Raw genomic sequence first — 25,861 nt, 5'->3', positions numbered from 1 at the left:
TCGAAATATGAAATTATTATTCTATTAGAAAATAAAACAAAAGGAACTTTACAAAAAAAATTCTCCAAATAGAAACAAATAAATAGAAGAAAAATATTTTACAAACCAATTCTTTTGTTTTCTTCACTGTCAGGTTTGTTCCACACTTTGCTTCAATTTTTATAACGTCTGTAACAATTTCCTTTTTTTCCTTGCGCAGCAATGAAGGTCTTCCTCCTTTGGCAACATCCCTGTCACTTTTAACAGCCTTCACTGCATGGATGAGAGTTTTTTTTGAAAATTCACAGAAGTTCGTCGCATCCACAAGCCTGGCTTTTCCATCAATCAGAATTCGCGCCATTCTCTCGAGTCTATTTTCATAAATGCGATAGTCAATCGACGCCATTTCTGCTTGCATTTTTCTTTTTCCTTCTTCAGCTTTTTTTTGATCATTAAAATACAAATCAATTTTTTGGGAAATGATCATAAAAAAAGTCCATTAAAAGCAGCCAAAAGACTTTTCAAGTTTTGATATAGGTAGTATTTGCTTTAATAAATTTTTGTTTATTCTATTTGTTTTTAAAAAGAATTTGTCATGTTTTTTTCATACAAGAATTTCACTAACATATTTCACTGTTTCCCCGAAATCAAATAAGAACATCTATTCATCCGCTGATGACAAAAACAATTGTTTGTGCAAACAATCTTTGTTTCTTATAGAAAATTATATATTTCACAAAGAAATAAAAAAAAGGTGCCATCAAAAATAGGTTCCAATGAAAACACTATCCTTTAATACGTTGTTACTCAATCAGTTTGGTGTGGCAGGGAAAATTCGAACAAGTTCTTTTAAGTTCTCTCCATAGCTCAGTTGGAAGAGCGCGAGACTGTAGAAAAAGCTGTTATCTTGAGGTCGCTGGTTCGAACCCGGCTGGGGAGAATTTTTATTTCTCAACTAGGATTTTTGTAATTAATGAATTATGTTTCATTCAAATTCTGTTTTGTTAATGAATCAACTTCCAAATTATAAAATTTTGAAATGCGAATGTTTGAGGGAAATGAAGTGAAAATTAAAAAAATGTTTTAAAAAAAAGATAAATTTAAAAAAAAGCTAACAAAAAATGTTATTTCTCGAAATTCAATTGTTATATTATTTTTGAAATAGTCATTTTACAACGGTTTTAGCATATTGTACAAGCCTGTACGTGGGTCCCACCTCTTCTTCCGCTTCCTTCGTAATCATCATATGAACCGCTATAACTAGATGAATAAGCGCTGTGATCTCCTCCTGATGAAAATTCAGTAAGTTCAGCTTCTTCAAAATCGCTTGTATTTGTTGAAGTTGTTGCAGAGCTTGAAGGCTTACCTCCTTTTGCTTTCTTTTGAGCAGAAAGTGAAGTAAATCCTGGAGTAAATGAAGATGATGGTGCAGGAAGGATTTTTGCAATTGCACTTTTCCTTTCATCTGAAATTGAACCTTTTTCAGGAAATTCGACTTCAAATTTTATAACTAATGAACCTTTATCCAAAGGTGATCGATACACGGGCATTCCTTCATTTGGAATGCATCTAATAGCACCAGGCTTAATTACGTCTTCAGGATTTGGCTTAATCAAAAGTTGCCTTTTATCCAAAGTTGTAACAGAAAACTCAAATCCGCATAATGCTTCTCCCAATGTGATAGTTTTGTTCATAACTAGATCTCTTCCTTTTCGCTGAAAAGTGTCATGAGGCTTCTCATCAATAACAATAATTAAATCACCTGCTTCAACTCCAGGCTCTTCATCACCTTCATTACGTAGCACCACTTTTTGTCCATCGTATGAGCCTGCTTCGACAGTAAATTCAAGATCTTTCTGTTCCGTTCTTGTTTTCTCTCCATTGCACAAAGGACACCGATCTTCATCTTTGATGACTTCTCCTCTTTGCCTGCATGCTCTGCAAGGTTGCCTTGAAGTTGAAATAAATCCGGGTCCAAGCTGTTGCGTGATCGTTTGCATTCCTGTTCCATTGCAAACCGTGCATTTTACAACTGCATTTGGCTTTGTAGATCCATATCCCTTGCAAAGACTGCAAACTTTTTTTGCTGAAATTCGGAGCTTCTTCTTTTTTCCCGCATAGAGATCTTCGAGGGAAAACTTAATGTGATGAACAACATCATCTCCTTTTGTGGGTTTTTGCGGAGCTGACCTTCCAAAAAGACCGCCTCCAAAAATGGAATCAAACAGATCAGTGGCACTGTGAAATTGAACTCCTCCACCTTCTTTCATTCCTTCTTCTCCATATCTACAATCAAAATTTATGTATTATTGAATAAAAACTTTTAAAGAATCCAAACTTATCATATAGTTCTCGTTTTTTTGGGTCGCTTAAGACTTCGTACGCTTCTCCAATTTGTTTGAACTTTTCTGTTGCTTCTGGATTTCCGGGCTAATAAAGCAATAGCATATTTAACAAATGATATAAAATATGCAAAATGTTCAATAACATTAACAATGATTAAAAAATTTCACAGGAGGATTCTAAATATTATTATCAAACATTTTTATCCGGATGCCATTTAATAGCTGCCTTCCGATAAGCTTTCTTTATTTCATCATCTGTTGCTTCTTTAGTTATTCCTAGAATATCGTAATACTTTGTGTCTGAGGACATTGGAGAAGTTACAAATAAAAAATATACTGATCCAACGAAAAACGGATTTTTGAAGAGTTTCAAAAAAAATAATACCTCTTAAAAAATTTTGGTTATGAATGACTTTTTGAATAAGTGAGTATTGCTTTTGACATAGTAGAAAAGGCAGTATTAGAAATAAACTTGAAGAAAACTGACATTGATTTTTTCTAAAATCAAAAATTTATGGAAAAGATGTAGTTCAAAAAAACAGATGTATTGTTTTGTTTGTTTTTCATTTCTGATGATATGATGTGGAACATTTTTATAAAAAGTGTTTTTTTTTTTTTTTTTTTTTTTTATTTTTTATTTTTTATTTTTTATTTTTTATTTTTATTTTTTATTTTTTATTTTTTATTTTTTATTTTTTATTTTTTTTTGTGATTCTCAAAAAGTCAAAGAGAAAGACACGAAAACACACTTGCAAGTTTTGATTATAAAGAAAAAAACATTTCAATGAAAACGATGAAAACAATCCGTTTGATTCAATCAATAAGGAAAATAATCATGTGTGTATAGTGTGATTTGTTATTTCGAACTTTTTGAAAACACTGGAATTTTTTTTTTGTAATTGAAAATAGATTTTATCCACTTTTCAGATTTTTGATACTGTTTTCGGTTTTTAACTAAAAGTCAAAAGTTAGAAATTTTAATAAAATCACGACATTTAATCTCTGATGGAGGTGTGGATGGAGTGTTTGCTCCTCCATCTCTGGTTTGTGCATCTCCTGAAGAGATAAGGCTATAACAACGGGGTTAATTGAGTGAGTATTAAATCCATAAAAACATTTTAATTTTCATTAGAAAAAAAAACTATTTTTGTGAAATTTTGAAAGATTTCTTTCAATTGTTTTTGGTATAAACACAGTGCTTAACAAAAAAGAAAATGGCCAGTCGATTATTCGAGAAAAAATGATAACATTTGAATATCGAAGTTTTGAAAATCGTTTCAAGTCCATGTCATGTATTGTTGTTGATGGCATTGTTCGAATTATTGACTCAATAAATTCTAAAGAATTCTCTCATTCTGCGGTTTTCAGAGCAGTTTCAGCAGTTGAGAGTGGAAGGGATGTTGGAAAATCTGGTGGGTCATAACTGTACAATGAAGATGATAAAAATCCTATTGTCCGAGTCATTAAAAATTAAAAGTTTATCAGGAACAAGTTTTAATACCAAGAGAACAAGTGAATTTGTCTGTTTTCATCTTCACTTTTTTATTTTGTTTTTCATAATTAGTATTTTGCAGATTGAATCCGTCCTTTCCTACAAAAAAGGCGTTCAGAGAATGAAGCTGATAAAAATGCCAGTGTATCATAAGCATATTCATATTTATTTACAAAAAGGTATTCAGAGCTCAAAGCATCCATGCACACAAATGTGGATATCCAATGTCTTTCAGTATCCAACGAACACGCTGTTTCACTTTTCTTCGAGCTTCTGTAAAATCTTCATGATTCACATTATTATTCATATTCTTTGATCCTTGACCCTGATGAATCTTCACTGTGCCTATCTTATTCCTTCAAAACTCTGGTTATTAACACTTCAGGAGTGCCAGCCTGTTTCCATACAACACTTCCAAACATGCCATATGCAACTTTGGTTGTCTCAGCTGCTGCAAATGGTTATTCTCTCAAAAGCGTTGTGTTGTGTCCATGCCACAAATTACCAAAGGAGATGCGAGTTCTGTTGACTGCGTAGATGGACGTTTGGGACAACAACGAAGGATGGACGACAGAAAGCATTTTCAAAAGATATGCATAGGAGGTTAAACTGAATGGAATCATCGAAAGAGGGGATATTTTAATGAAGAACCATAAAAGATATCTTCATTTTTTGGATTCTCATTCTTCTCGGGCTCAGCTTGATGTCTGGCAGAAATTGACCGATGACAATAATAACATCGTCACTTTTATTCCTCACAGTTCACACATCGCACGCCCTCTTTATCGTGGTGTGTTTTCTATTTTCAAGAAATGAATCAACCCTCTGCACTCTGTGCCTCCGAATTCTTCCATTTCTCTCCAACGTTCTTCCACAAGCCCATCAGACGGCATTGCTTCCTGCAATTATCTTTTCTTTGTTCAAGAAAAGCTTTGCGCTTTCAAAAGAGCGGTATTCAATTTTATCTGGCATACCAAAGAGACATTCGGTGACACTAAAAAAGAGAACACGCAGACTTGATTTTTCTGTAAAAAACACAACCAAACAACAATTCTTTGAAGAATGGAGAAGAGAAGAAAAAATAATTGAAAATAAGATAAGACAAGATAATAATCATGAAAATGAAGCAGAATTCTTCTCGCAACTGAAAAGCCCAAAAAAGGAGATATCGCAAATATAATATAATGAATGATGATGGTTTGGATGATGAACCTAAGCTGAAAAATTCCAGGAAAAATTGAATAGAGAGAACTTGTTGATTATGGATATTATTTATAATTTCAATTTTAAGAATTAAAACATGATTGTTAGAATAAAAAAAAAATTTTTTTTTCAAACCAAAATTATATTAAAGTCCAGGTTTATAAATCACACTATATTACGTGGCTAATCCTTTTTGATATGATTCTTTTATTTGAGTTTTGATCAAAAATTAAATCTCAAAGAGATTTATGAAAATATGAACTTCAACAGTTATTTCATGTAGCTTATGATGATGTTTTAAAGAAAAAGTGTTCTTTTCAGTATTCCATTGCGGTAAAAAATTTCGACCAAAACTCGAATGAACGTGTGATTTTTAAAAGAATCAGCCATTTGTTTCTTTCTCAGGAACAAATGTAACTATTTTGCAAAATGTTTATTTTTTCAAAAAAAATCACACTCTCAGAAAAATTTTCATCGCACTGTGTCAAAAAAAAAAAAAAAAAAAAAAAAAAAGCAAGAAAACTTCCATTTCTTCCTATGTGAGCGATTATATTCAATTTAATAATGATGTATTAGAAAAACGAACATTTGCTCTGCACAGCTCACTAAAAGTTATTCAAATAAGTTATTTTTTCATTTATCGAAACTCATTTGAACCGAAAGAACAAAGCCAAAATGAGCTCAAAAAATCATTTTTCTTTTAATGTGAATCAGATCATTCATTTTCACACCATTTTTGTAAAATCTCTTTTTTAACAACTGATTTTCCTCTTATAAAAAAATACAAATAACAACAAATTTTCTCAATAAATAACTGTTTTAATTAAAAATAACGTTTAAATATTCACATGCGAAAAAATATTGTTTTAAGAAAGCAGATCAGAAACAAAGAAGCTTCAAGAGTTTAACCAAGCTTCTAGATTACAAAATAAAAGTGTGAGATGTTTTCTAACAAATTATATCTGACTTCTAATTAAAAAATTGCTAAAACAGAACAAAAGAAATTAAATGCGTTTGAAGTGCATGAATGCCTATGAAGTATACAATCAAAAGTTGTACAAATCAATGAATTACATATCGGTAACTAACACACGATGTTGTTGCAAGAAATAATCTCTGAAAATTGCCAAAAGTATGCCTCTTCTAACAGCTAAGAACTGCAAAAGTGAATGTTTGGCTTTTCTTAAATCACAAACCATGAGCAACCAGACAAGACATTATGGGAGTCCGCTCAGCCCAGGGCCTCTGGCGCCAACACCTCCTCTGTTTCTCCTCAGCAAAGCACCCGACGCGATCTGCTGGGAAATTGCATTCATAATGTCCTTCTGCCCTTCTCCTCCACCCAACGCCAGCTTGCCAATGCCAATCCTTCCTCCAATTCCACCGCTCTTCTGCTCAGAGCCAGGCGATGACGCGTCTTGCTCCTTCGCCTCGTCTTTGCTTTCTCCGTCTGCTGCAGAAGACGCGGAAGTACCCAGCTGAGACGCAGATGACGACGGAGAAGAAGAAGACGCTGAAGAAGCTGCTGCTCCTCTGTTGGCCCATGATCTCGCTCCACCGCTGGGTGAGTTTGAAGGCAGCCCAAGCTTCTTTCTTTCTTCTCGCTCTCTCTTTTCGCGGTCCTTCCGCTCTTTTTCTTCCTTTTTCTTGATGTCGTCGCTTGTTTTCTGAAGATTATCATTAGAAACATTGAAGAATCAGCCAAAAAAAAGATATATATGATTTAAAATTTAAATAAATAAAAAAAAATATCCAATATATAAAATTTCAATAATAAAGAAATATGAAAACATAGAAAAATATTTTATTTTAATATCAAAACACATTCAATCATAACACAATGTGCACATACATCAACACTGACAAGGAAGTCGACAAAGATTGAGAAGAACTCCTCTGATGGAACCTTCTTTGGATCTTCATTGAACATTGTGGTTGTTTCTGTGATTGCGTTTTCTGTGTCCTCCTTTGTCTTCGAAAGGTTTGCCTGCTTCAACAGGAACGAGTCATAGAACATCTGCATTTTGGAGAGGAACACCTTCGCAGCCTCATACTGCTCGGGCGTCTGCAGAAGAGAATTCGAACCTTCGCTGCCTGGGCCTGGTGATGGGGAGCTCGAATGCGAAGAAGACGAAGAGGAAGATGCTGATGATTCTTCACCTTCACCTTCTCCTCCTTCACCTTCCCCACTTTCCTTTTCTGCTTCTTCTGCTTTCTCTTCTGAAGGTTTGCTCTTTCCTTTCTTGTCCTTTGATTCATACGCTGTGATGGCTGTCTCAATCGTTTTGAGCTCGTTCATAATCAGATTCACACCTTCATTCACCTCGTTTGCTTCCTGCTGCACAGACGACAACGGAATCTGTGCTGCATCCTTCAGACATTTGCACTCCTCTTTCAGTGCACTCACCAATCCACGCTTCTCCATCGCATGCACCAAATACTGGAACAGTGTGATGGTCCCTGACTTCATCCACAGCGGCATATCGTCGCCTTTCTCTTCAGCATTCTCAGAAGAGGCAGCACCTGCTGGCTTGGGTGTTGATTTGAACTCCTTCATCTTCCTCAGCGTATCCAACTTCACACCATAGGCACATCCCTGTGCAGTCGTTCCATTCAAAAAGTTACCCAATGCAAGCACAATCTCCAGTGTCTGCTTGAGCGCTTTCCCTTTCTGCACACAATTGCAGGCATCCTTCAGCGTTGACAGCGATGTCATAATGTCTGAAAGCTGCTCTTCAGCTTTCTGCATAAACAGCAAACACCTCAGTCTCTCCTCCAAACGCGGGATCTTCACAATCTCCAGGAAGAACTGCTCCTGTTTGCTCTGCTTCGACGGGTCACCTTCAAACGACGTCAAAGTCTCTCTCTCTTCGCTCGTTGGCACAAAGTTCAAAAGCGCCTTCAGTTTCTCTCCAGTCAACGATCCGCTGCACATTCTGATGGCATCGGCAACTCCCTTCGGACCCATCGACCCAAACTGGAAGAGCATAATTCCACAGTCAGCAGCACGCTTTCCATCGAGCAGCTGAGGAATAACCTCTTTCGGTGGGGCGTTTGCCGCGCTGCTCGAAGAAGAGGAAGAAATAGCACTCCGAGTGAGAGAGGGCTTGTTGAAGAGAAGTTCAAGTTCACTTTCGTCGAGTTTCACGTGGGTATCATCAAGATTCTGTGAATAATTTTTTTTTAAAAAAAAGAAAGAATAAAAAAGAAAAAAAAGATAATAGACACAAAAGATGAATCATTACACACCTTCCAAATAGACTTCTCGATGTTTCTGTCAGGAATCTTCGACCAATGGAACACTTTCATTGCAACTTTAGCTTTGCGTGGCTGCTTCTTTGGAAGCATTGGAATTGCAGGTGCTATTAAAAACGAATAATCAATTTGAATTAAATAAAAAAATGAATTATTATAAATGGTATAATTTTCCACAAACCAGCAGGAGCACCAGGAATAGCAGGCGCGCCTGGAATTGCCGGGGCACCAGGGATGGCAGGTGCACCAGGGATGGCAGGAGCTCCAGGGATTGATGGAGCAGCTGGGATGGCCGGGGCACCTGGAATAGACGGGGCTGCAGGAATGGAAGGTGCTGCTGGGATTGATGGAGCTGAATTGGATAATAAATAAATAAATAAATAAATAAAAATATTTGAAGTTAAAGAACAAAATAAAAAAACAAAACAAAACAAAACAAAACAAAACAAAACAAAACAAAACAAAACAAAACAAAACAAAACAAAACAAAACAAAACAAAACAAAACAAAGCAAAGCAAAGCAAAACAAAGCAAAACAAAAAAAAGTCAAAAATTGTTTAAAAAACTTATAACTAATCCATAATAACACTAACACAATCACTAACAAATCAAACAAATGTACCCTCACCAAACCTTGTGGAATCGACGGAGCAGCAGGAATAGTCGACTGTCCAGGAAGCGGAGGGGCAGATGGGATGGCAGGTGCTGCTGGGATAGTTGAAGCACCTGGCAGTGGAGGGGCACTCGGAATGGAAGGAGCAGGAGGGATGGAAGCTGCTCCAAGGAGTGCAGGAGCAGCAGGGATGGATGAGGACGAGGCTGATGATGAAGCAGAAGCAGAAGAAGCAGAAGAAGCAGAAGAAGAAGAAGAGGCAGACGAAGCAGACGCAGCTGCAGCTGCCTGTTGCTCTTTCAACTCCTTCAGCTCTTTCTGCAGTTTGTCGATTTCTCCTTCTGCTTTGCTCAGCTTGTCCTTCCAAAACGACTCGTCAAACGCCGACGCAGCTGCCTCTGCCTCTTTTTTCTCTTTTTCTTTGTCGTCTTCTGACTTCTTCTCTTCCTTCTTCTCCTCTTTCGCTGCCTCTGGAGACGCCTTTGCCTCTTTGTGCTCCTTCTCCAGCGCTTCCAACTCAGCCTTCTTCTTCTCCAACTCGCTTGTCAGCACATACACCTTCTTCTCCATCTCTGTGAACGACTCCTTTTCATCGTCCCTCTTCTTCTTCAGTTCGTTTATCTCCTCCTCTTTCTCCTTCTCTCTCTTCAGTGCTTCGCTCACTTCCTTCTCCTTCTCGCTCTGCAGCCTCGCGTTCTCCTTTGCCAGACTCTCCTTCTCCTGTGTTGCCTTTGTCTCTCTCGTCTTCAGCTGCTTGATCTGCTCCACCACACTCACGCCTTGCTCGCCTGTGCTGCCAGCTGTGAGCGTCTTCGTAATCTCGTTCATCACAAACTTCATCTCATTCACCTCCTTCAGCGCTTGCGTGGCTGTCCCTTCCATCTCCTTCATCTTCTCCACAAGCTTCGCCTTCTCCTCTTCAAACGACGCTTCCAGCTCCATCGACTGCATCACACTCATCTTCTCCGTTTTCCCTTCAGCCGCTCCGCTTTTTTCGCCTGCTCCTTCACTCACAGCTGAACTAGATGCAGATGAAGCTCCTTCTGTCTTCTCTGCTTCTTTGTCTTTGTCTTTCTCTGCCTCTTTGCTTTCGGCTTCTCCTTCCTTCTTCTCCTTCTCGATGCTCGCCACAAACTGTACGATCTTCTTCTCTGCCAGCACAAGCATCTTCGTCTGCGGATCCAGCTTCATCAGCGCCAGCAGCATCGTGTTCAATCTCGATGCTGATCCTTCATTCGTCCGCTGTCTGAACAGCAGTGCCCTCAGTGTCTGTTCTGGATCAAACGGCGAAGGTGCAGGTGCTGCTCCTGACGAACCTGAGCCGCCCCAAGCAGAAGCAGAGCCAGGTGTGTTGTAGAAGGAAAGGGCAGATGTGAACGAGGCTGACTGGGAAGACGAAGCAGATGAGCCAAACACATCTCCAAACACAAGTGAGTGCTCTTCTGCTTCTGCTTTGTCCAGCCGCATTTCATCGAGATAGACAGAAAGATGATTGTTCAGATCTTTGCTGTTCTCGTGCTGGCTGGCTTCCAGTTGCTATATATATAAATGGAGGAAGAGGAGCGATAATGGTATATATTAGTGTTCGCATATTATTAAATGGGAAATATGTTATATATCCATTATTCAACAAATATTGATGTTACATTGTTGACAATAACAAAGAAAAAATAAAAATATGTTCAAATAAAAATATAGCAAAATCCATTTTGCACACATCAAGAACTGCTTGGAATCCGTTCTCATTCAGCTCGTGTCTGATCTGCATTCTCTGCTGCAGCTGGTCTGTTCTCAGCAGAATCGCATTGATCAGCTTCAGAATTTGTGATCGGAAGCCATCTGGCACAACAAATACTGATGCTGTTTTCAAAAAGAGGGGAAGATATGTTAATGAGAAATATTGCATAGAAATAATGTTACAAATCATAATGAATATGATATAAACACATAAGTAATTGTAATAATTACATATAAAATGAATTCACCATTCAAAAAATGAACAAAATTTGTAATTGAGCAAAGCATACAATTTGAACTCTGCTGCACATCTGTCCATCCATTCTCCATGTCCTGTGCATCCAATCCATTGTTGTTGGATGAATCTGCTGAGGCTGAAGCAGATGCAGAGGAAGATGCTGGCTGTCCAGGTGGAGGTCCTTGTGGAGGTGCACTGTGAGGAGGACCAGGCGTTGTTGGAGGAGGCTTGCTGGGCGGCTTAGGAAAGTTGAATGAAACTGTTTTGAGAGTAGAATTGCCTGTTGCTAGAAAGAAATCGAAAGATTACATCAACACAAAAAACAATAACAACAAATAGATTATATTCAAAGCAATAATAAAATTTTATTCAAATAATCAGTCACACCTTCACTTGTGGCAGGGAGCTGTCCAGAAGCAGACTGTGCAGCAGCTTGTGGCTGTGACTGAGGCTGTGAAGGTCCCTGCGTTGGTGGTTTTGTAGCAGGCGGAGCAGAAGTTGGGCTGGCTGCAGGCTGTTTGGGCTTTGCTGGTGGAGGAGGAGGTGGAGGCACAAGAAGATCGCTTTTCCCTTCAGCACGCAGCTGTTGGACAACGTTGCGAGGAGGCCCAGAGAACAACTCAACCAACGTTTGGAATCGAGTCTTTTCGCGGACTGTGTGCTGGAAGAAATCAATGGCTTCCATCACATATCTGTGGGATTAAATTCAGAATCACAATTATTTATGAAAATAATACATATAATATTTTGTATTTTTGTTAATTTATAATTCCAAAATTTCATTAATTTTATCGTCGAAGTTCAGTTGCTTACACACCTAGGTGCATTATAAATCATTGTATCATCCATAACACACAGACAACTCAACAAATCAAGAACAACAGATGCACTTTCATAATATGATTGTAACAAGCTCCTTTAATTATAAATTCAAATCAATAACAAAATTCAAGCAACATATTCAATCAAAGCAATTCAAACAATTGTTTTGGAGGGTTTAATATCATAATTAATTCTCGAAATGTTCCAGGAAATCTTACAACTTCTTTGAGTCCCACGGCATTATTCATAAGAACCTTGAAGCATAATATGCAATTTTGAAGACATCTCATGACATCGACATTTTTTCTAGGAAAAACATTTTGCAAAAACATATGATGAACAAATAAAAATTATAAGCAAACTCCTTAAGTCTTGTTAATCTATTGGTAATTTCAAGAAGAGCCTGCAAGCCATCTGCTTCAACAAATTGCTGTAAATATGTGGCACCTTCTCGTTTTAGAACAACATGAAGACGCTCCATAGAGCTAGAAGTTGGATCTGATCGAACATTTCTGATTAACACAATTGGAGATTCCGTTTTTGTTTGATTTTGAGTTTGCTTAATAAGCGTACGCTTTTGATCATTGGTCATAGTTTCTTGCATAATCTTTCTTTTCGGCTCAGCAAAAAGAAGCTCCACCTGCGAAAACAATAACAAGATATAACAGAAAAAAGAAAACTCATACAAGCACTTGCTCAAATTGCTTATCGAGCTCTGGATCCCTTGGTTCAGTTAGTTTTTGCTGAACCTTCGGTGGCTCCTGTTCTTTTGGAGGATCTTTTCTTCTCTTGAAGAAACTCATGAAGTGAATTATGGGAATCTTAATTTTTTGTTTATTGCAGAATGTCATTTGTATGAATTTGTTCTTAATCCATATTTATATGCATTAATCAAATTATTTCACTTTCCGGATAAATAAAACAAGTTAAATAAAACATTGTATATTTCAAAAAACAACTAAAAATAATAAATACTTAAAAAAATCCTTTCAATAACATAAACATTTATAAAATATTAAATTCTTTTTCAAATTTAATTTTCTTCTAACTGAAAAAGAAAATCAGCGTCATCATACTGAGACTCAAAATTTGAGCGTGCCAGCAAAGAGATATTTGAAGTGGAAGAAGGTTTTGTGGTGCGAGAAGGTGAAGTGAATGAAGTCTGCCTGCTGCCATTTTTATGAGGTGAAAGGCCACAGCGATCAGCCTTCTCAGATGAAGGTGTTATTGACAGCAGAGAAATGTTATTGTCATCATCATCATCATCCCCATAGTCATCGACATCATCTTCATCATCATCCTTTCTGACAGCAGGTGTTGACTGTGTCTTCTTTGTGGGAGTGAATGAAGAGTTTGCTCTGAATGAACGAGGAGTGCTCATACTTTCTCCAAATGACGGAGGAACAAGTGTTGGTGAAGGTGTGTTCTGCACAACCGACTGCTGTGCCGGCTGTGCTGGTTGTGTTGGCTGTGCCTTCTGAGCAGATTGAAACTGTTGAAAAGGCTGATAATGCGGATTTGACTGATTTGACTGATAAGGCTGATACGGCACACTGCTCTGTATTCGTGTCTGAGGGTACTTCATCTGCTGATCTGATCTCATTGTCTGTTGAAGTGTTGTTCTTAGTGACTGCTTCGGAGGGTTGTATGCGGTGTTCCACTCACCAAGCCCCAGACTCTTCCTGATTTCAATCAGATGCTCTTTGTCTGGCGGACACAGCGACGAGAGGCATCTTCTGTACTCTTCAAGAGATGGTCCGCTGTCAACTCTCTTTCTTCCTCCAAACAGAAGCGGCTGAAGCAGACTGTGCTTCGTCTTCATATGTTTTGCTTCCATTTGCTGCTGAAGCGACGCCGCGGAGAATTTCGACCTCAACAAGTCTCTCGGAGATATTTTGCGATTTAACAAAGATGCTCCAGGTGATGAACTTGTCGGTTCATCGTCAGAATCAGACTGCAAAGTGTCACCTTTTGCTTCCTTTGATGCTTTCTCTTTTTGCTCTTCTGCTTTTCTCTTGTGTTTTTCCTCGCATTTGTCGCATTTCTCCTTCATTTCCTTGAACACCTCGCACAAAACAGCCCCAAACAGCTTCCATTTCGCCTCTGTTGCTCCTTCCAGTTCAATCCAGTCGCTCTTCTGTGAAACATTGCTGTCCACAAGCGCCTCTAAATGCGATGCAGTGCAGAGCTGATGAGGCGCCAGAGAAGACAAATGCGCCATCGCCTTCAACGTTGCCGTCAGCGCCTCCAAAAGAGCTGTCCTTCTGTTGGCATTCACAGGAGCTGGGGAAGCGCTTCGGGATGTGTCTGAAATGGATGACTGCTTATTCATTGCATTTGAAATTGACGAAGATGATGAAGATGAGGAGGAATTAGTTTTTGAAAGGTGTTTGAGTGCTGCTTGATCAGCTGAACGGCTTGCTGGCAGCTGTGTTTGCATTCCAACCAGCAAATCTTCCTTCTCAGCTTGTTTTTCATCGTCCTGCTCTTCTTTTTCTTCGGATACTGCAACAGAATCGAGATAGTCCTCAGGCACCTCAGTTTCATAAGCATATGGTGAGTCAGATCTTGAATGAGGATTATCAAATGCTGAATAGTCTGACACATTCTCTTCTTCGTCCATTCCAACGACCTCGTCATATCTGCCTGACTTGTCATCAAACATCATCTGGTTATATCGATCACTTCTGCTTGCCATCTGTTTCCCCTCACGTTTCACCTCATTCTCTCCCACATTTCTGTTTTGTCTCTCTTGCCCATTCATCTTGCTGGCTGCCCTGTTCAAACTCGAATGCTCGTCTTCCATCGAAGCTGCCCTGCCAACTGAGCCGAAGTCAGCTTCGTCGATGTCTGGGATGGATGAGTCAAAGTCACTCAAGTGCAGACTCGATATGTTCGCATCATTGGCTGCTCTGGCAACAGCTCTGAGTGTCATTTCTTCTGTTGTTGGCCTCTTTGAAGATGGATAAGAATCTTCTTGTACATAAACATTACTGCTACTCTTCAGCAAAGAAAGTGCAGAAGCTGACTCTGCTTGCGTTCGACTTCCAAACAGATCAATTTGTGTCATCTCTTCTGTCTTCATTCGCTTTGGCCCTGCATTTTGATAGAGATCTATCCGCGTCTGCTTCAAAGCACCTCTTCCAGTGCTTCCCTCTGCTTTGCTCTCTTTCTTTGCTTTTTCCGTTCCCTTTTTCGTTCCAATGTTCGTCCTCTCTGACAATCTATCCATCAAACTCTGCGCTTTTGCCTTCGCTTTGGCTTTTGCTTTGGCTTTTGGCTTCGGCTCATCCTTTTCCTTCTGCTCAGCCAGCTGCTTCTCCTTTGCGCGTGTTCTTGTTGTTCGCTTGGGCTTCTGCACGGCCGTCTTGTCCACATCCCACTCTTCCCAGTTCGAGTCTCTTTCGTCGTCTTCGCTTTCGCTCTCTTCTCCTTCCACAAACCGCTCATCTCCTCCTTTCCCATCTGCAGCCACTCCTTTTTCCTTCACGTCTGCTGCTGCGCTGCTTCCAGCTGCATTTTTCAGCACTCTCTTCTTCACAGGCACTCGCATCGACATTCGCGCATTGCCTGAAAGAATCTCGTCTGCACAGGCACCAACATGCAAGATCACCTGCACATTGCCCTTTGTTGTGACATTGATGTCTTCACTCAGGTATTGGTTGAGCACCATCAGCTGAACACACTTCTCTGCTTCTTTTTTTTTCATCTTTTTTCCTTCGCCAAAGCCGTTCGGCTTCGCCATCGGACGAGAATTGCCTTTCTTCTTCCCAAATGTGCCATAAAGTGATGCTTCGTCTCCTCGGAAAAGCTCAACAAGACGGACAGCGGTGAGCGAACGAATGGAAGAAGAGTTGGCTAAAAGAAGTACAACATAAAAAAGAGAAGAGAAGATAAAAGGAAATAACAGTTAAATAGAAAGAAAATCAGAGTTACACAAAGAGAAAACAATAATTAATCATTCAATGAGACAAATTCAATCCATCAAATGCACACCAATCTTGAGCATGGACTTGGCTGCTTCAGTGTAGTCGATCTCTTCCCAGATGTATTCTCCTCTGTGTTTGCAGTTGTCACACGTCCCATGGCACTCCCCCGAGTCAAACTGCTCGTCAAAATAGAACAGCAGCATCTGCCTCCGACACGTGTACATGTTCTCACAGTACGCCACCACCTGATTCACATCAAACGCCCCCTTTTCAATGCTTATCCGCTCTCCTCCATACCCACCCCCTGCCCCTCCCTGTGATATCAGCCAATGGATCCTCTGTTTGTCCTTCGGCCAGTAATAGAGAATGCAGTCTGCCTCTGCTCCATCACGCCCTGCCCTCCCACTCTCCTGGTAGTACCCTTCCAGCGACTTCGGCAGTGCATAGTGGATCACAAACCGCACATCAGGCTTGTTGATCCCCATTCCAAATGCGATTGTTGCACAGATCACCTGAATCGCCCCCATCGTCCACTCCTGCTGCACCCGCTGCCTCTCGTCCTTCGACATGGCCGAGTGATAATACCCAGTCTTCAGATGCTGGTTGACCCGCAAATAATCAGCCACCTCTTCACACTCCCTTTTAGACAGGCAATAAACAATGCCACTTTGCTCTCTGTACTTCGTCTTGATCATCACCCCAATCTCCTCCAGCGTGCCCTTCTGCTTCTTCCTCACTTCATAATGCAGATTGGCCCTGTTGAACGACTGCGTAAACACTTCTGTCACCGTCAGCCCCAAATTGCGGCAGCAGTCGTCTCGCACTTCAGGCGAGGCAGTGGCTGTAAGCGCCATCAGCGGCACATTCGGAAACTCTCCTTTGAAGACACTGAGTTTTGTGTAGTCTGGTCGGAAGTCGTGCCCCCACTGTGACACACAATGCGCCTCATCAATCACAATCAGAGAAAGCAGCCCCTTTTCATTGAGCGACCGCAGCTTGCGGAAGAAAAGGGAGCTCTGCACCACTTTCTCAGGCGTCACATACAACAACTTGATCTGCGGAGGTGTCTGGTCGAGTTCAAACATGATGGAGTGTACGACATCTGCATCTTGTGTGGAGTTGAGAAACGCAGCTGGTACATTCAGAGCAGCCAGCTGCTCAACCTGGTCCTGAATGAGAGAAATGAGTGGTGACACGACAATCGTCACGCCTTCCATCAGCACCGCTGGCAGCTGATAGCACAGTGACTTGCCTCCTCCTGTGGGCATCAGCACGAAACAATCCTTTTGCGACAGTGCTGCATTCACAATGGCCTCTTGGTTGGGTCTGAAAGAGCGGTGGCCAAACACACTCCGCAACTGGCGGTACATCTCGTCTGTCCAAGGGTACCTCTTCTCAGGTGGAGGGGGCTGCTGAGAAGAGGCAGGGCGTGACTGAGACGAGGAAGTGCCAAGTGTTGAAGCACTGCCTGACTGAGACTGTGCCTGTGCCTGTGACTTCTTCTCTGGTGAGTATTTTGTGATGTTCTGCTTCAACTTCACATCTGCGCCTAATGTGGCTGTCTTCAGTTCAGGTGGCGGTGGATACGACGGAAACGAAGGCTGGTCAACTGGAGGCTCATCAGACGAAGACGAATAGTTCGCACTTCCTCCATATTCTCCTCCACTTCCACTCATTCCATCGCTTCCTTCTCTCCTTCCTGCTCCTCCTCCTGCCCCTCCTCCTCCACTCCAATTCTCTCCATAACCACCACCTCCACCACTTCCTCCTCCAGCACCCACACCAGCACCAGAATAATTTCCTCTTCCTCTTCCTTCTCCATATCCACCAAATCCTCCATACTCTCCATACATCCCTTGCTCTGCATCCACAGCACCCATCACCCCTGTCAAATCCTGCGTGATGTCAAAATACCCTCCTTCTTCTTGCACATCCAATTCAGACGACATGATTGGTGCACCAAACTGATTGCTTCTGCTTCCAGAGGATGCATAATTGGATGTTGACTGAGGTGTTTGAGAAGACTTGAAGGAAAATTTGGTGTCTGCTTCAGCCATGGATGAATACAAGGAATATGCAGGCGACTGCATATTTCTGCTGAATGAGCTGTTTGTGCTTCCATTTGACTGCTCAGATTCAAAGTTCGAAGACGCATTTTGAGGAGATGTTCTTGATGAGTGCTGAAATGAAGAAGATGTAGAGGAATAAGAAGAATAAGATGAAGAATACGAAGAAGAAGCAGGAGCAGAAGAAGAAGTTGACGTGTCTGGGCTAAGATTGTAGTTGCTCTCTTCTTCTGTGAAATCAGGTGATGGATTATGAGATGAATGAAATGAGTTCTGTGAAGCGGATGAAATGGAAGATGATTGCAATGGAGAAGGGGATGGTGAAGAAGATGACAGCGATGACAGCGATGATGATGTGGATGAAGTGGCAGACGATGAAGGATAGTTTGATGAAGTGAATGAAGAAGAAGACGAGGATGAATATGGAAATGAAGGCGAATGTGAGGATGAAGTGGATAATTGATTTTGCGACAGAACTTGCGAAGGGTCAGGATTGGATGGCATAGGGATGTCTGGGGAAGAGCTGGCAGATGAAGTGATCGCAATTGGAGGAGATAGCAGACCGGCTGATGTGCTCTCTTTGTTGTATATTGTGGGCGACGATGGCCTTCGCAATATCGACGGAGAGGTCGGCCTGAGGCGCTGCAAAAGACTTCCTTTCTTTTTTGGAGTAAGTGGAGTGTTGATAGAAGAAGATGAAGTTGAGGATTTTTCTTCTGCTTCATTTTCAAGAACTGACAAAAAATATTTCAATTCTTCTTTTAGCGCTCCATTTGTATTTGTAGCATTCGTAGTCCTTGAAGGTTCGTCTTTATATTTCACTTGAGCAATAAAAATTTCAAGTGATGTGATAAGTTTACTAGCCAAATCAATAAAATCAACTTCTTTTTTTTGTGTTTGTTCCATTTGTGCAGTTAACTTTTTTTTGAAAAATTGAGAATTATCTTGATTAACATTTGCTTTGGAAAATGAAGACGTTGCAGATGAAAATTCTCTTTGACCATCGACTGACGAATCACAAGAGCTAGCATTTGCATTTGAGAAAGTATGTACTGGAAATGATGGATTTACAAATTTTATTTGTCTCTGCCTTTCAAATTGGGTCACTTTAGGTGCTTCTCCATCTTTCTTTTCAGAAAAATTCGAAAAAGCTTCAGATGATGATTTTTCCGAAACTGTAACTTGTATATTTTTCATCGGTTGAGTGACAAGCTTATCCAATGGACTAAAAAGTTGATAAATTCAAATCATTAAGAATTTTTCAAAAAAGACGAAAATTAAATACTTCCTTGAAAAATCAGTTGATTTAATGATTCTTCTCATTGAATTAATTAGATCAATTGAATTTTGTGTAGGCAATTGGTTGATGACTTTTGGATCAAATGCATTAGAGGGTCTAATTTTGAAAAATATATTTATTAATTAAAAAAGTGACCATACAAACTTTTTCTGCATCAATGATATGTAAGGATTCCAAAAAGCAAGCGACGCATCTTTTTGGTTCTCATCAAGCCATTTTTGGTGCAGAAGAAGATTTGTTTGCTTTTGAAGATGAGACATAAAAAATTAAGGGATAGACATATGCAGGAAAAAATTAGTGTTTCAATCTCCAATATTAAAAAATATTCTTCAACAAAAAAGTCTTTTGAAGTTTGAGCTATATACTTGAAACAATAACATGAAATGAATTTGTTTAGAATTAAAGATAAAAATGTATGCGCAATGAACCAATTTATAAAAAAACACATTTTGTAAGACCAAAAACAATGATGAAATGTGAACTGATACATTTACTTCTATTAAAAGTCAGAAAAAAAAAATATTAAAAAGATGTGAGAATAATCGCCAACAAATATTTTTTCTTTCACTTTTTTGAAAAGAATGAATTGTGAATGAATATGAGATGCACTGAATACACAAAGCGGACTATTCTTCATTTATTATTTGTCTCATTTGAACTTTTGGATTCAAGAGCATTCACATCTTGTTGTTCTGCTTCTGTCTCAAGTGAGACATCTGCATCGGACGAGGAAGATGCTGCTTGTTGTTCACTCTCTATTTTTTCCTCTTCATTATGATGATCAGAATCAGCTTGTGAGTCGTCGTTTCCTTCTTCTTTGTTTGTCTTTTCTTTCATTTCTTTTTGTTCGTCTTTGAAACTATTTTCGCTCCGAGGACTGGAACTGCCTGAAAAGTCTCTTGATGCAGAATCTTCATTCGACTCGTTGCTAACATTATGTTCTTCCTTCTCCTCTTCATTGCCACCATTCTCATTATCAACATTGTTGTCGTTATCATTATCATCATCATCATCGTCATCGTCATCAAAAGAGCTAAAGAAAAATGGATGAGTTCTCATCCCAAACCGACTTTCAGAGTCATCTTCATCTTCACTGCTGGAATCATCGTCATCATCGCTGTCACTATCACTTTCACTGTCGCTATCACCATACACTTTGAAATCGTTGAAATCATTGTAATTATCAAATGCACCATCTTCATCCTCATTCTCATCATCTTCATCTTCATCTTCATCCTCGTCTGCATATGCATCTTCCCACGGATCCAAAGATACCCTCCTCGTCACACTTGGCCCACCTCTGCTTTTCCTCACAGCCTTCGTTCTTCTCCTTCGGTCTTCCATCCATCTTCTTTCTCTCGCTTCCCTTGCCCATCTTTTCCTCCGCTCAAACATCATCCGCCTTTCCCTCCTTCTCCTCTGCTCAGACATCTCCAGCTGCATCAGAGAACTCTTTATCTGCGCCTGCACTGCGTCCTGCCGCTGCTTCTTCTGCCTCATCTGCCTGTGCTCCATCTTCAGCCGCTGCCTCCGCTCTTCAAACAGATCCGCCTCAACTTCACTCAGCTGCCGATTCAGAAGCACAATGCACTGCCGCATCTGCTCCTGCTGCTGCTCTGAAACCTTCCGCTCTGCCAGCAGATAGTCAAGAATAGACAGAATGTGGTGTGATGACCTACCTCCACGTAGATGGCTGCTGCTGTCTGGCGGAAGCTCGTCGTCCGAGCTTTCGTCAAGCGCATTCGCCACACTCGCATCCAAATCATAGTCGTTCCAGTAATCATCAGATAACTCCTCATCTTTGCCTTCTTTGCCTTCTTTGCCTTCTTTGTCATCTCTGTCTTGCTCCTCTTCCATCAATCGTCCATCGTCATCTTCATTCGACCTTCTCATTTGTGGCAAAGAACGGAACGATAGCAGGCGGCTTCCCCTTTCGCTCTGATGCAGTCGGTGAAGCGAATCATACAAATGAGAAATTGGGCGAGAAAACGACAGCGGCGGTGAAGTTCTGTTTGTATGATGCGATTGCGGATGCGGCTGAGAGCGCAGATGAGTGCTGAATCTTCTTCTGAAAGGGATTTCTTCTGTTCTCCTGCTGTGTGCATTACTTGCAGCCCCATCTCCATCTTCATCCTCATCCAGCAGGCTGCTCGTCTGCCCTCTTTCTCTGTTGGACGGTGACGCAACCTTCGCATCCTCCCCTTTTGTCTTTGTGTTTCCGTGCTCGTCGTCAGAGTCCTGCTCCATCTCTTCCGAAAGACCGAAGCAGTTTCTGCGCCGGCGGCGGTTCCTGTTCATCCTCGCCTCTATCAGAAGACGGCGAGCGTCGTGGTCGGCATTCCAGAATGAATGGTGCATGTCACGAAAGTGTCTCATTGGAGAATCCATTTCATTCAGATGAGCATCATCAGATGATGTTGATGTTAATGATGTTGAAGAAGAAGAAGAAGAAGAAGAAGAAGAAGAAGAAGAAGAAGAAGAAGAAGAAGATGCTGATGATGATGAAGATGCTGTTGTTGAATGTGATTGTTCTGCTGATAGGCTGTCTGCTTTTGCTGTCTGTCTGTCATCAGAAGAAGACTGCTGCGGCTGTTCCGTCGAATTGCCAGGCAACTCAGCCTTCGCTGGCTGTGGTGAAGAATTCTGTGAAGTGGAGGCAGTACCGCTTGCAGCTGTCGAAGAAGGCGAAGATGAAACAGAATGAAGTGTTGGTAGCTGTTCTGCGGGAGATGCCAGAGGAACAGCTTGAGATGAAGCAACGTTTGTTGGATGGGCAAAGCTCGCAGTGGCTGAAGCTGATTGAGGCAAAGCAGAAGAAATAGGCGAAGGAACATTTGGCGGCATCAGCAAATTGGCTGAAGTGATAGCCGAAGCCGTTTCTGGTTGTTCTTGCTCTGTATTAGCGAAATGATGCGATGTAAGCAGAAAAGAAGAAGAAGAAGATGAGGAGGAGGAGGAAGAAGATGGGGAAGAAGGCGAAGAAGAAGGCGAAGAAGAAGGCGAAGAAGAAGAAGATGCTGAAGTGTTGTATTGACTCGATGAAGGAGAAGACGAAGGCGGTGCAGAAAGAGAAGGCAGCGGAGAGAATGCTGCTGTCACGGTCGATTCTGCCAAAGGCGCCGAAGCTGGTGGCGTTGGCTCATTCAAATTTCTGCTTCTGCCGGAAGGCTGCGCATTTGGCAGATGAGGAGCATCATTTGAGGAAGGATGAGGCTCAAGAATACCCAGAGACATTCCATATGGATTAGCAGTAGTTGTTGAAGACGAAGAAGGAGAAGCAGAAGAAGAAGGAGAAGCGATGTTTGAAGCTGCTGAGGGAGAGGGAAAAGAAGAATGTTCAAACGGGGTACTTGAATACTGCGACAAAAAGGAGTGCAGAGGAATTAGCATCGACGAGCGGATCGGCTGCTGTTGGATTCTCACCATCACTCTGTGCGCAGGCTGTGGCAGACGTCTGGATGTTTGTGCCTGGCTGGCTGTTCTGCTTTGCTCAGCAGGGGCACGCGGGCGTCTCCAGAAACGCGAGGTGTGTAACGTAGATTGAGTAGGCGCCTGCGCTTGTGTCGATGGTCGGTTTGGCGGATGAAATAAATTATTATTAGATGCTTGAGAATTGGTCGGGAAAATTCTGCGTCGTTGCGTGGACGAAGAAGGCTGCTCATGTTGTACAGGAGCAGGCTGATGAATTAACCTTACAGATGATCCATGCCTTGTTGAGCCATTTGATAAAACAGATGACGGAGGACTATCAGAAAGAGAGGAGATCACAGAAAATGATGAAAGTGAAGGTTGTTGAGGAAGAAAACTTGTTGAAAAGAGCATATTCATAATATCATCAAAAAATCCTGTTGGATCTTGCTGATCATCATCATTTAAATTCCTCTCATTTTGATACAATGCTTCAGATGAAAATTGTTGATCTGGCTGATGTTCCTCTTCGGAAATTTGGATAACATGAATAAATGAGCCATCTTCGATATGATTCAATTGAAGTGATCCAGCTCTCAATATTTTTCCGTCCATGATAAGTCGTTGTTGTTCCACTGGAATGGAAGTCTTCTCGCAAATGCGCCTCTTTAACTCATCTACAGTCTCCTCATTTTCGCATGAAAGAGTGAAAGTACCTTCTCTGTTTAAAATTTTAATTTGTAATTTCATTTTTCAACAATCAATTCTTTTGAAAAACTCTTTTTTTCAAATAATGATATGCTTTATAAACTATTTGAAATTTATTTGTAAAAATTAAAACTGACAATAGCAAAAAGTGATTAGATAAAGTATTTATGACAAATGCAAGGCAGCAATAGCTCCAATGCACCTGGCTATCGCAAAAACACTTCGAAATACCCAATAATAAAATTTTTCGATTGATCACATCATCAATTTGAACTTTCACGTTTCATTGTTTCGTAGGAAAGAACTACATCATTTCGTCAAGGATAAGAAATATAATTTGTGTACCCTTAAGTTTTTATGTCCAATCCAAGCTCAGATCCAATTCATACCCAAACGACTCTGCCTGTCCAACAACAATCGAATTCAACTCCTGTGGAAGATCAGTCTATTAAATATTTTAAAGAAGGACTTACGGAACTTCTTGTGCCTCATGTTGAGAATTGTGCTCATGACCTTGAATCTGTTTTTAAAAGTCAAGATAAAATTATGACAGAGCTTAAACGAATGGAAACTGCTATTTCAAAACTTGGTTCATTTAGAACGTTACCAAAACTTGCACCATATTGCGAACGAGTGAAACAATGCAGAAAGCGTGTTGCAAATCTTGCATCTTTACTCAGTACAATTCAAGGACGAATAAACAGGTTTGTTTTTTAAAATTATGCTTATTAAACAATGAAATGATTGTCTTCATTTTTCAGAATGAGAGATATTCAGAGAACAAAAATTCCACAATCTCTTTCTTCACCACAGCCTTTAATTCAACCACAACAACAATCTCAAATTTCCCAGCAAATAACTGCGCAGGAACGACATTCATCTTCTCCTTCAGTGGATTCTTTATTACCAACAGAAAAATCGAATTCTTCTTAGAATATTTCTCATTTATTTGAACCAATCTTGTTTTTTTTAAGATTTTCTTGATACTCATTTCATCACTTCATTTTTTTAAGAGGAGATTCAATCCTTGTATATTTGAATTGCACATTGCATGCGACTTTCGAAATGTTTCACGTTTCAATAATACTTGCACAAAAAGAAACGAAAATGAATTGGAAATTAAAAGATTCAAATGATAAATTGTGAAATGCAATATTTGTAAATTTCATGATTCAAACAACTCTTCCAAGATAATCTGCTTGGGAATATTTCTCAAGAAGTGATGGCCACTGTACAACAAATCCATCAGATAATGGCAAATAATATAGTAATTTTCCAGTTGTTGATAAAGTTGTAACCCTGCAGTAAGATTCAACAAAAACAACTTTGATTCTAGAATTCCAAAAAAACTTTAAACAATTGAATATTTATTTTTTTAAAACTTCAATAAATAAAAAAAATTCACTTTAAAAATACCTTCAAAACAAAAGCTGCAACGCATATTGGAAAGCAAGTTCCAGGACCGTTGCACAAAATCTATAGTTAATCATTTTAACAAATCAAAAATTCTCTGAACGTTTGAGGATGAAAAACATACTATTTCAGGTCTGTATCGAAACACAACACAAATGCTTGCTAAAATGCTTTTAACTGTTGGAAAAATTGCGCTCAAAGCTCCTTGAAGAACTTCTCGACTTCGTGGAATTCTCACAACTTTATAGCTTTGGGCTTTTGCCTAAATATTCATTATAATAGTAAAAGTGATTCAAAATATCAGAAAGCAAATCGTAACGTAACATACAAAATGATCATTTTCGAATGCTTCTGCTTTCCCCTCGCTAAGAGAGTCAGTTGCACCGATAACATACACTCGCTTGTTGAAGCGAGATAAATCAATTTCATTTAAAAGTGCAAGCATTTCTTTTGTATGCCCCCCTGAATCCGAATATTTGTAACATTTTTAAGTAACATACAAATTTTATAAGTGTGAAAATAAAAAATTATCAAACCTGAACCAAGAACAATCATTAGCTTTTTTTTTTTTTTATTTTTCAATGGTAAAGCATCATTTCTATAATTATTATGAAAATATCTTCTCCAGGGCAGAATCCATATCAATCTTAAAACTATTAATAAAGCAAAAGCTGTGAATATGGTGTTTTTCATTGATCTAAAATATAACATTTTAAAAATGCAAAAATTTATGGAGCATAATTTTTATTATTAGATACAATGCAGATTAAGTTGGGAAATTTGAATTAATTGAGGTTTTTTAAATAAACCTATGTTAATTTGAATTAAGGCCACTTGATTCAAATAAAAGGGCAAAAATTTGAAATCACCATCCTAATTCAAATTAGAAAAGATCATTCAAATTAATAATAATTGTGGGAAAGGAAAATATAACAAACAAAAAACACTAATTAAAATATAGTAGAAACAAAAGAAAAATCAAATCTTTTTAGACGATTTCATTAATGAAATTTTGATTATTCTACGGAAGCGTGAAAATGAGCATAAATAAAACAAAAATTAAATATATTATTTGTTAATAAAGTGAAAATGTTATTTGTTTTGAATTTTAAGTGAAGAATGATTCACTTTGAAGATAATTTTTATTGTTTTCACATAAATAATAAAAAGAAAACAACGATATTCTGAAAATTCTGAAAAAATTAATTTGTTTTATGCGAGTGTATTATTTTACAGAATGAATCATCACTCTTTACGCTGCGCTTTGATGTTGTAGTTGCAGAATCGTATGTCTATTTCCTTTTCATTTTCCTTATTTCCTCATTTTTTCTCTCATTTTCTCTTTTGCCGTAA

At 39.5% G+C, this 25,861-nt stretch overlaps 6 protein-coding genes across 6 annotated transcripts; 1 reads left to right on the top strand and 5 right to left on the bottom strand.

Annotated features, from left to right (window-relative positions):
* Window positions 1-973: 973 nt before the first annotated feature.
* MONOS_10090 (putative dnaJ subfamily A member) lies at window positions 974-2,662 on the bottom strand. Its single transcript, XM_067862502.1, has 3 exons — window positions 2,521-2,662; window positions 2,318-2,409; window positions 974-2,265 (listed from the first exon to the last, which is right to left on the bottom strand). The coding sequence occupies exons 1-3, from the start codon at window positions 2,632-2,634 to the stop codon at window positions 1,161-1,163; spliced, it is 1,311 nt and encodes a 436-aa protein (XP_067730166.1). The 5' UTR covers window positions 2,635-2,662; the 3' UTR covers window positions 974-1,160.
* A 3,155-nt stretch (window positions 2,663-5,817) lies between these two features.
* MONOS_10089 (formin like protein) lies at window positions 5,818-12,487 on the bottom strand (the record flags this gene model as incomplete). The annotated part of the gene is made up of 12 exons (XM_067862500.1): window positions 5,818-6,686; window positions 6,872-8,185; window positions 8,269-8,381; window positions 8,456-8,626; window positions 8,908-10,423; window positions 10,605-10,747; window positions 10,915-11,148; window positions 11,250-11,554; window positions 11,680-11,778; window positions 11,844-11,990; window positions 12,047-12,324; window positions 12,371-12,487. The coding sequence occupies 12 exons, from the start codon at window positions 12,485-12,487 to the stop codon at window positions 6,237-6,239; spliced, it is 4,887 nt and encodes a 1,628-aa protein (XP_067730165.1). The 3' UTR covers window positions 5,818-6,236.
* Window positions 12,488-12,610: 123 nt separating this feature from the next.
* MONOS_10088 (ATP-dependent DNA helicase RecQ family protein) lies at window positions 12,611-19,239 on the bottom strand (the record flags this gene model as incomplete). Its single annotated transcript, XM_067862499.1, has 4 exons — window positions 12,611-15,542; window positions 15,681-18,904; window positions 18,965-19,075; window positions 19,124-19,239. The coding sequence occupies 4 exons, from the start codon at window positions 19,237-19,239 to the stop codon at window positions 12,718-12,720; spliced, it is 6,276 nt and encodes a 2,091-aa protein (XP_067730164.1). The 3' UTR covers window positions 12,611-12,717.
* A 20-nt stretch (window positions 19,240-19,259) lies between these two features.
* On the bottom strand, window positions 19,260-23,311 carry MONOS_10087 (putative Ubiquitin family). The gene has a single exon (XM_067862498.1). It carries the CDS (start codon window positions 23,135-23,137, stop codon window positions 19,613-19,615), a length of 3,525 nt encoding a protein of 1,174 aa, XP_067730163.1. The 5' UTR covers window positions 23,138-23,311; the 3' UTR covers window positions 19,260-19,612.
* A 141-nt stretch (window positions 23,312-23,452) lies between these two features.
* On the top strand, window positions 23,453-24,156 carry MONOS_10086 (putative Snapin/Pallidin; the record flags this gene model as incomplete). Its single annotated transcript, XM_067862497.1, has 2 exons — window positions 23,453-23,799; window positions 23,857-24,156. 2 exons carry the CDS (start codon window positions 23,453-23,455, stop codon window positions 24,026-24,028), a joined length of 519 nt encoding a protein of 172 aa, XP_067730162.1. The 3' UTR covers window positions 24,029-24,156.
* Window positions 24,114-25,207, bottom strand: MONOS_10085 (putative UDP-N-acetylglucosamine transferase subunit ALG14). Its single transcript, XM_067862496.1, has 5 exons — window positions 25,045-25,207; window positions 24,837-24,970; window positions 24,633-24,770; window positions 24,512-24,571; window positions 24,114-24,444 (listed from the first exon to the last, which is right to left on the bottom strand). Exons 1-5 carry the CDS (start codon window positions 25,199-25,201, stop codon window positions 24,268-24,270), a joined length of 666 nt encoding a protein of 221 aa, XP_067730161.1. The 5' UTR covers window positions 25,202-25,207; the 3' UTR covers window positions 24,114-24,267.
* Between the last annotated feature and the right edge of the window lie 654 nt (window positions 25,208-25,861).

Source organism: Monocercomonoides exilis, assembly GCF_001643675.1.
Source record: "Monocercomonoides exilis strain PA203 chromosome Unknown scaffold15-1837935, whole genome shotgun sequence".
In the NCBI taxonomy this organism is placed as follows: Eukaryota; Preaxostyla; order Oxymonadida; family Polymastigidae; genus Monocercomonoides; species Monocercomonoides exilis.
This window is presented reverse-complemented; position numbering and strand designations above follow the sequence as displayed.

Excerpts from the sequence above, each read along its gene's own strand:
- MONOS_10090 (XM_067862502.1), bottom strand. The coding sequence starts at position 2,634 with ATGTCCTCAGACACAAAGTATTACGATATTCTAGGAATAACTAAAGAA. Across the intron at positions 2,410-2,520 it reads AATGGCATCCGGATAAAAAT|CCCGGAAATCCAGAAGCAAC; the intron begins GTTTGATAATAA and ends TTGCTTTATTAG. Across the intron at positions 2,266-2,317 it reads AAACGAGAACTATATGATAA|ATATGGAGAAGAAGGAATGA; the intron begins GTTTGGATTCTT and ends TTTTGATTGTAG.
- MONOS_10087 (XM_067862498.1), bottom strand. The coding sequence starts at position 23,137 with ATGAAATTACAAATTAAAATTTTAAACAGAGAAGGTACTTTCACTCTT.
- MONOS_10085 (XM_067862496.1), bottom strand. The coding sequence starts at position 25,201 with ATGAAAAACACCATATTCACAGCTTTTGCTTTATTAATAGTTTTAAGA. Across the intron at positions 24,971-25,044 it reads AATGATTGTTCTTGGTTCAG|GGGGGCATACAAAAGAAATG; the intron begins GTTTGATAATTT and ends ATTCGGATTCAG. Across the intron at positions 24,572-24,632 it reads TTCGATACAGACCTGAAATA|ATTTTGTGCAACGGTCCTGG; the intron begins GTATGTTTTTCA and ends GATTAACTATAG.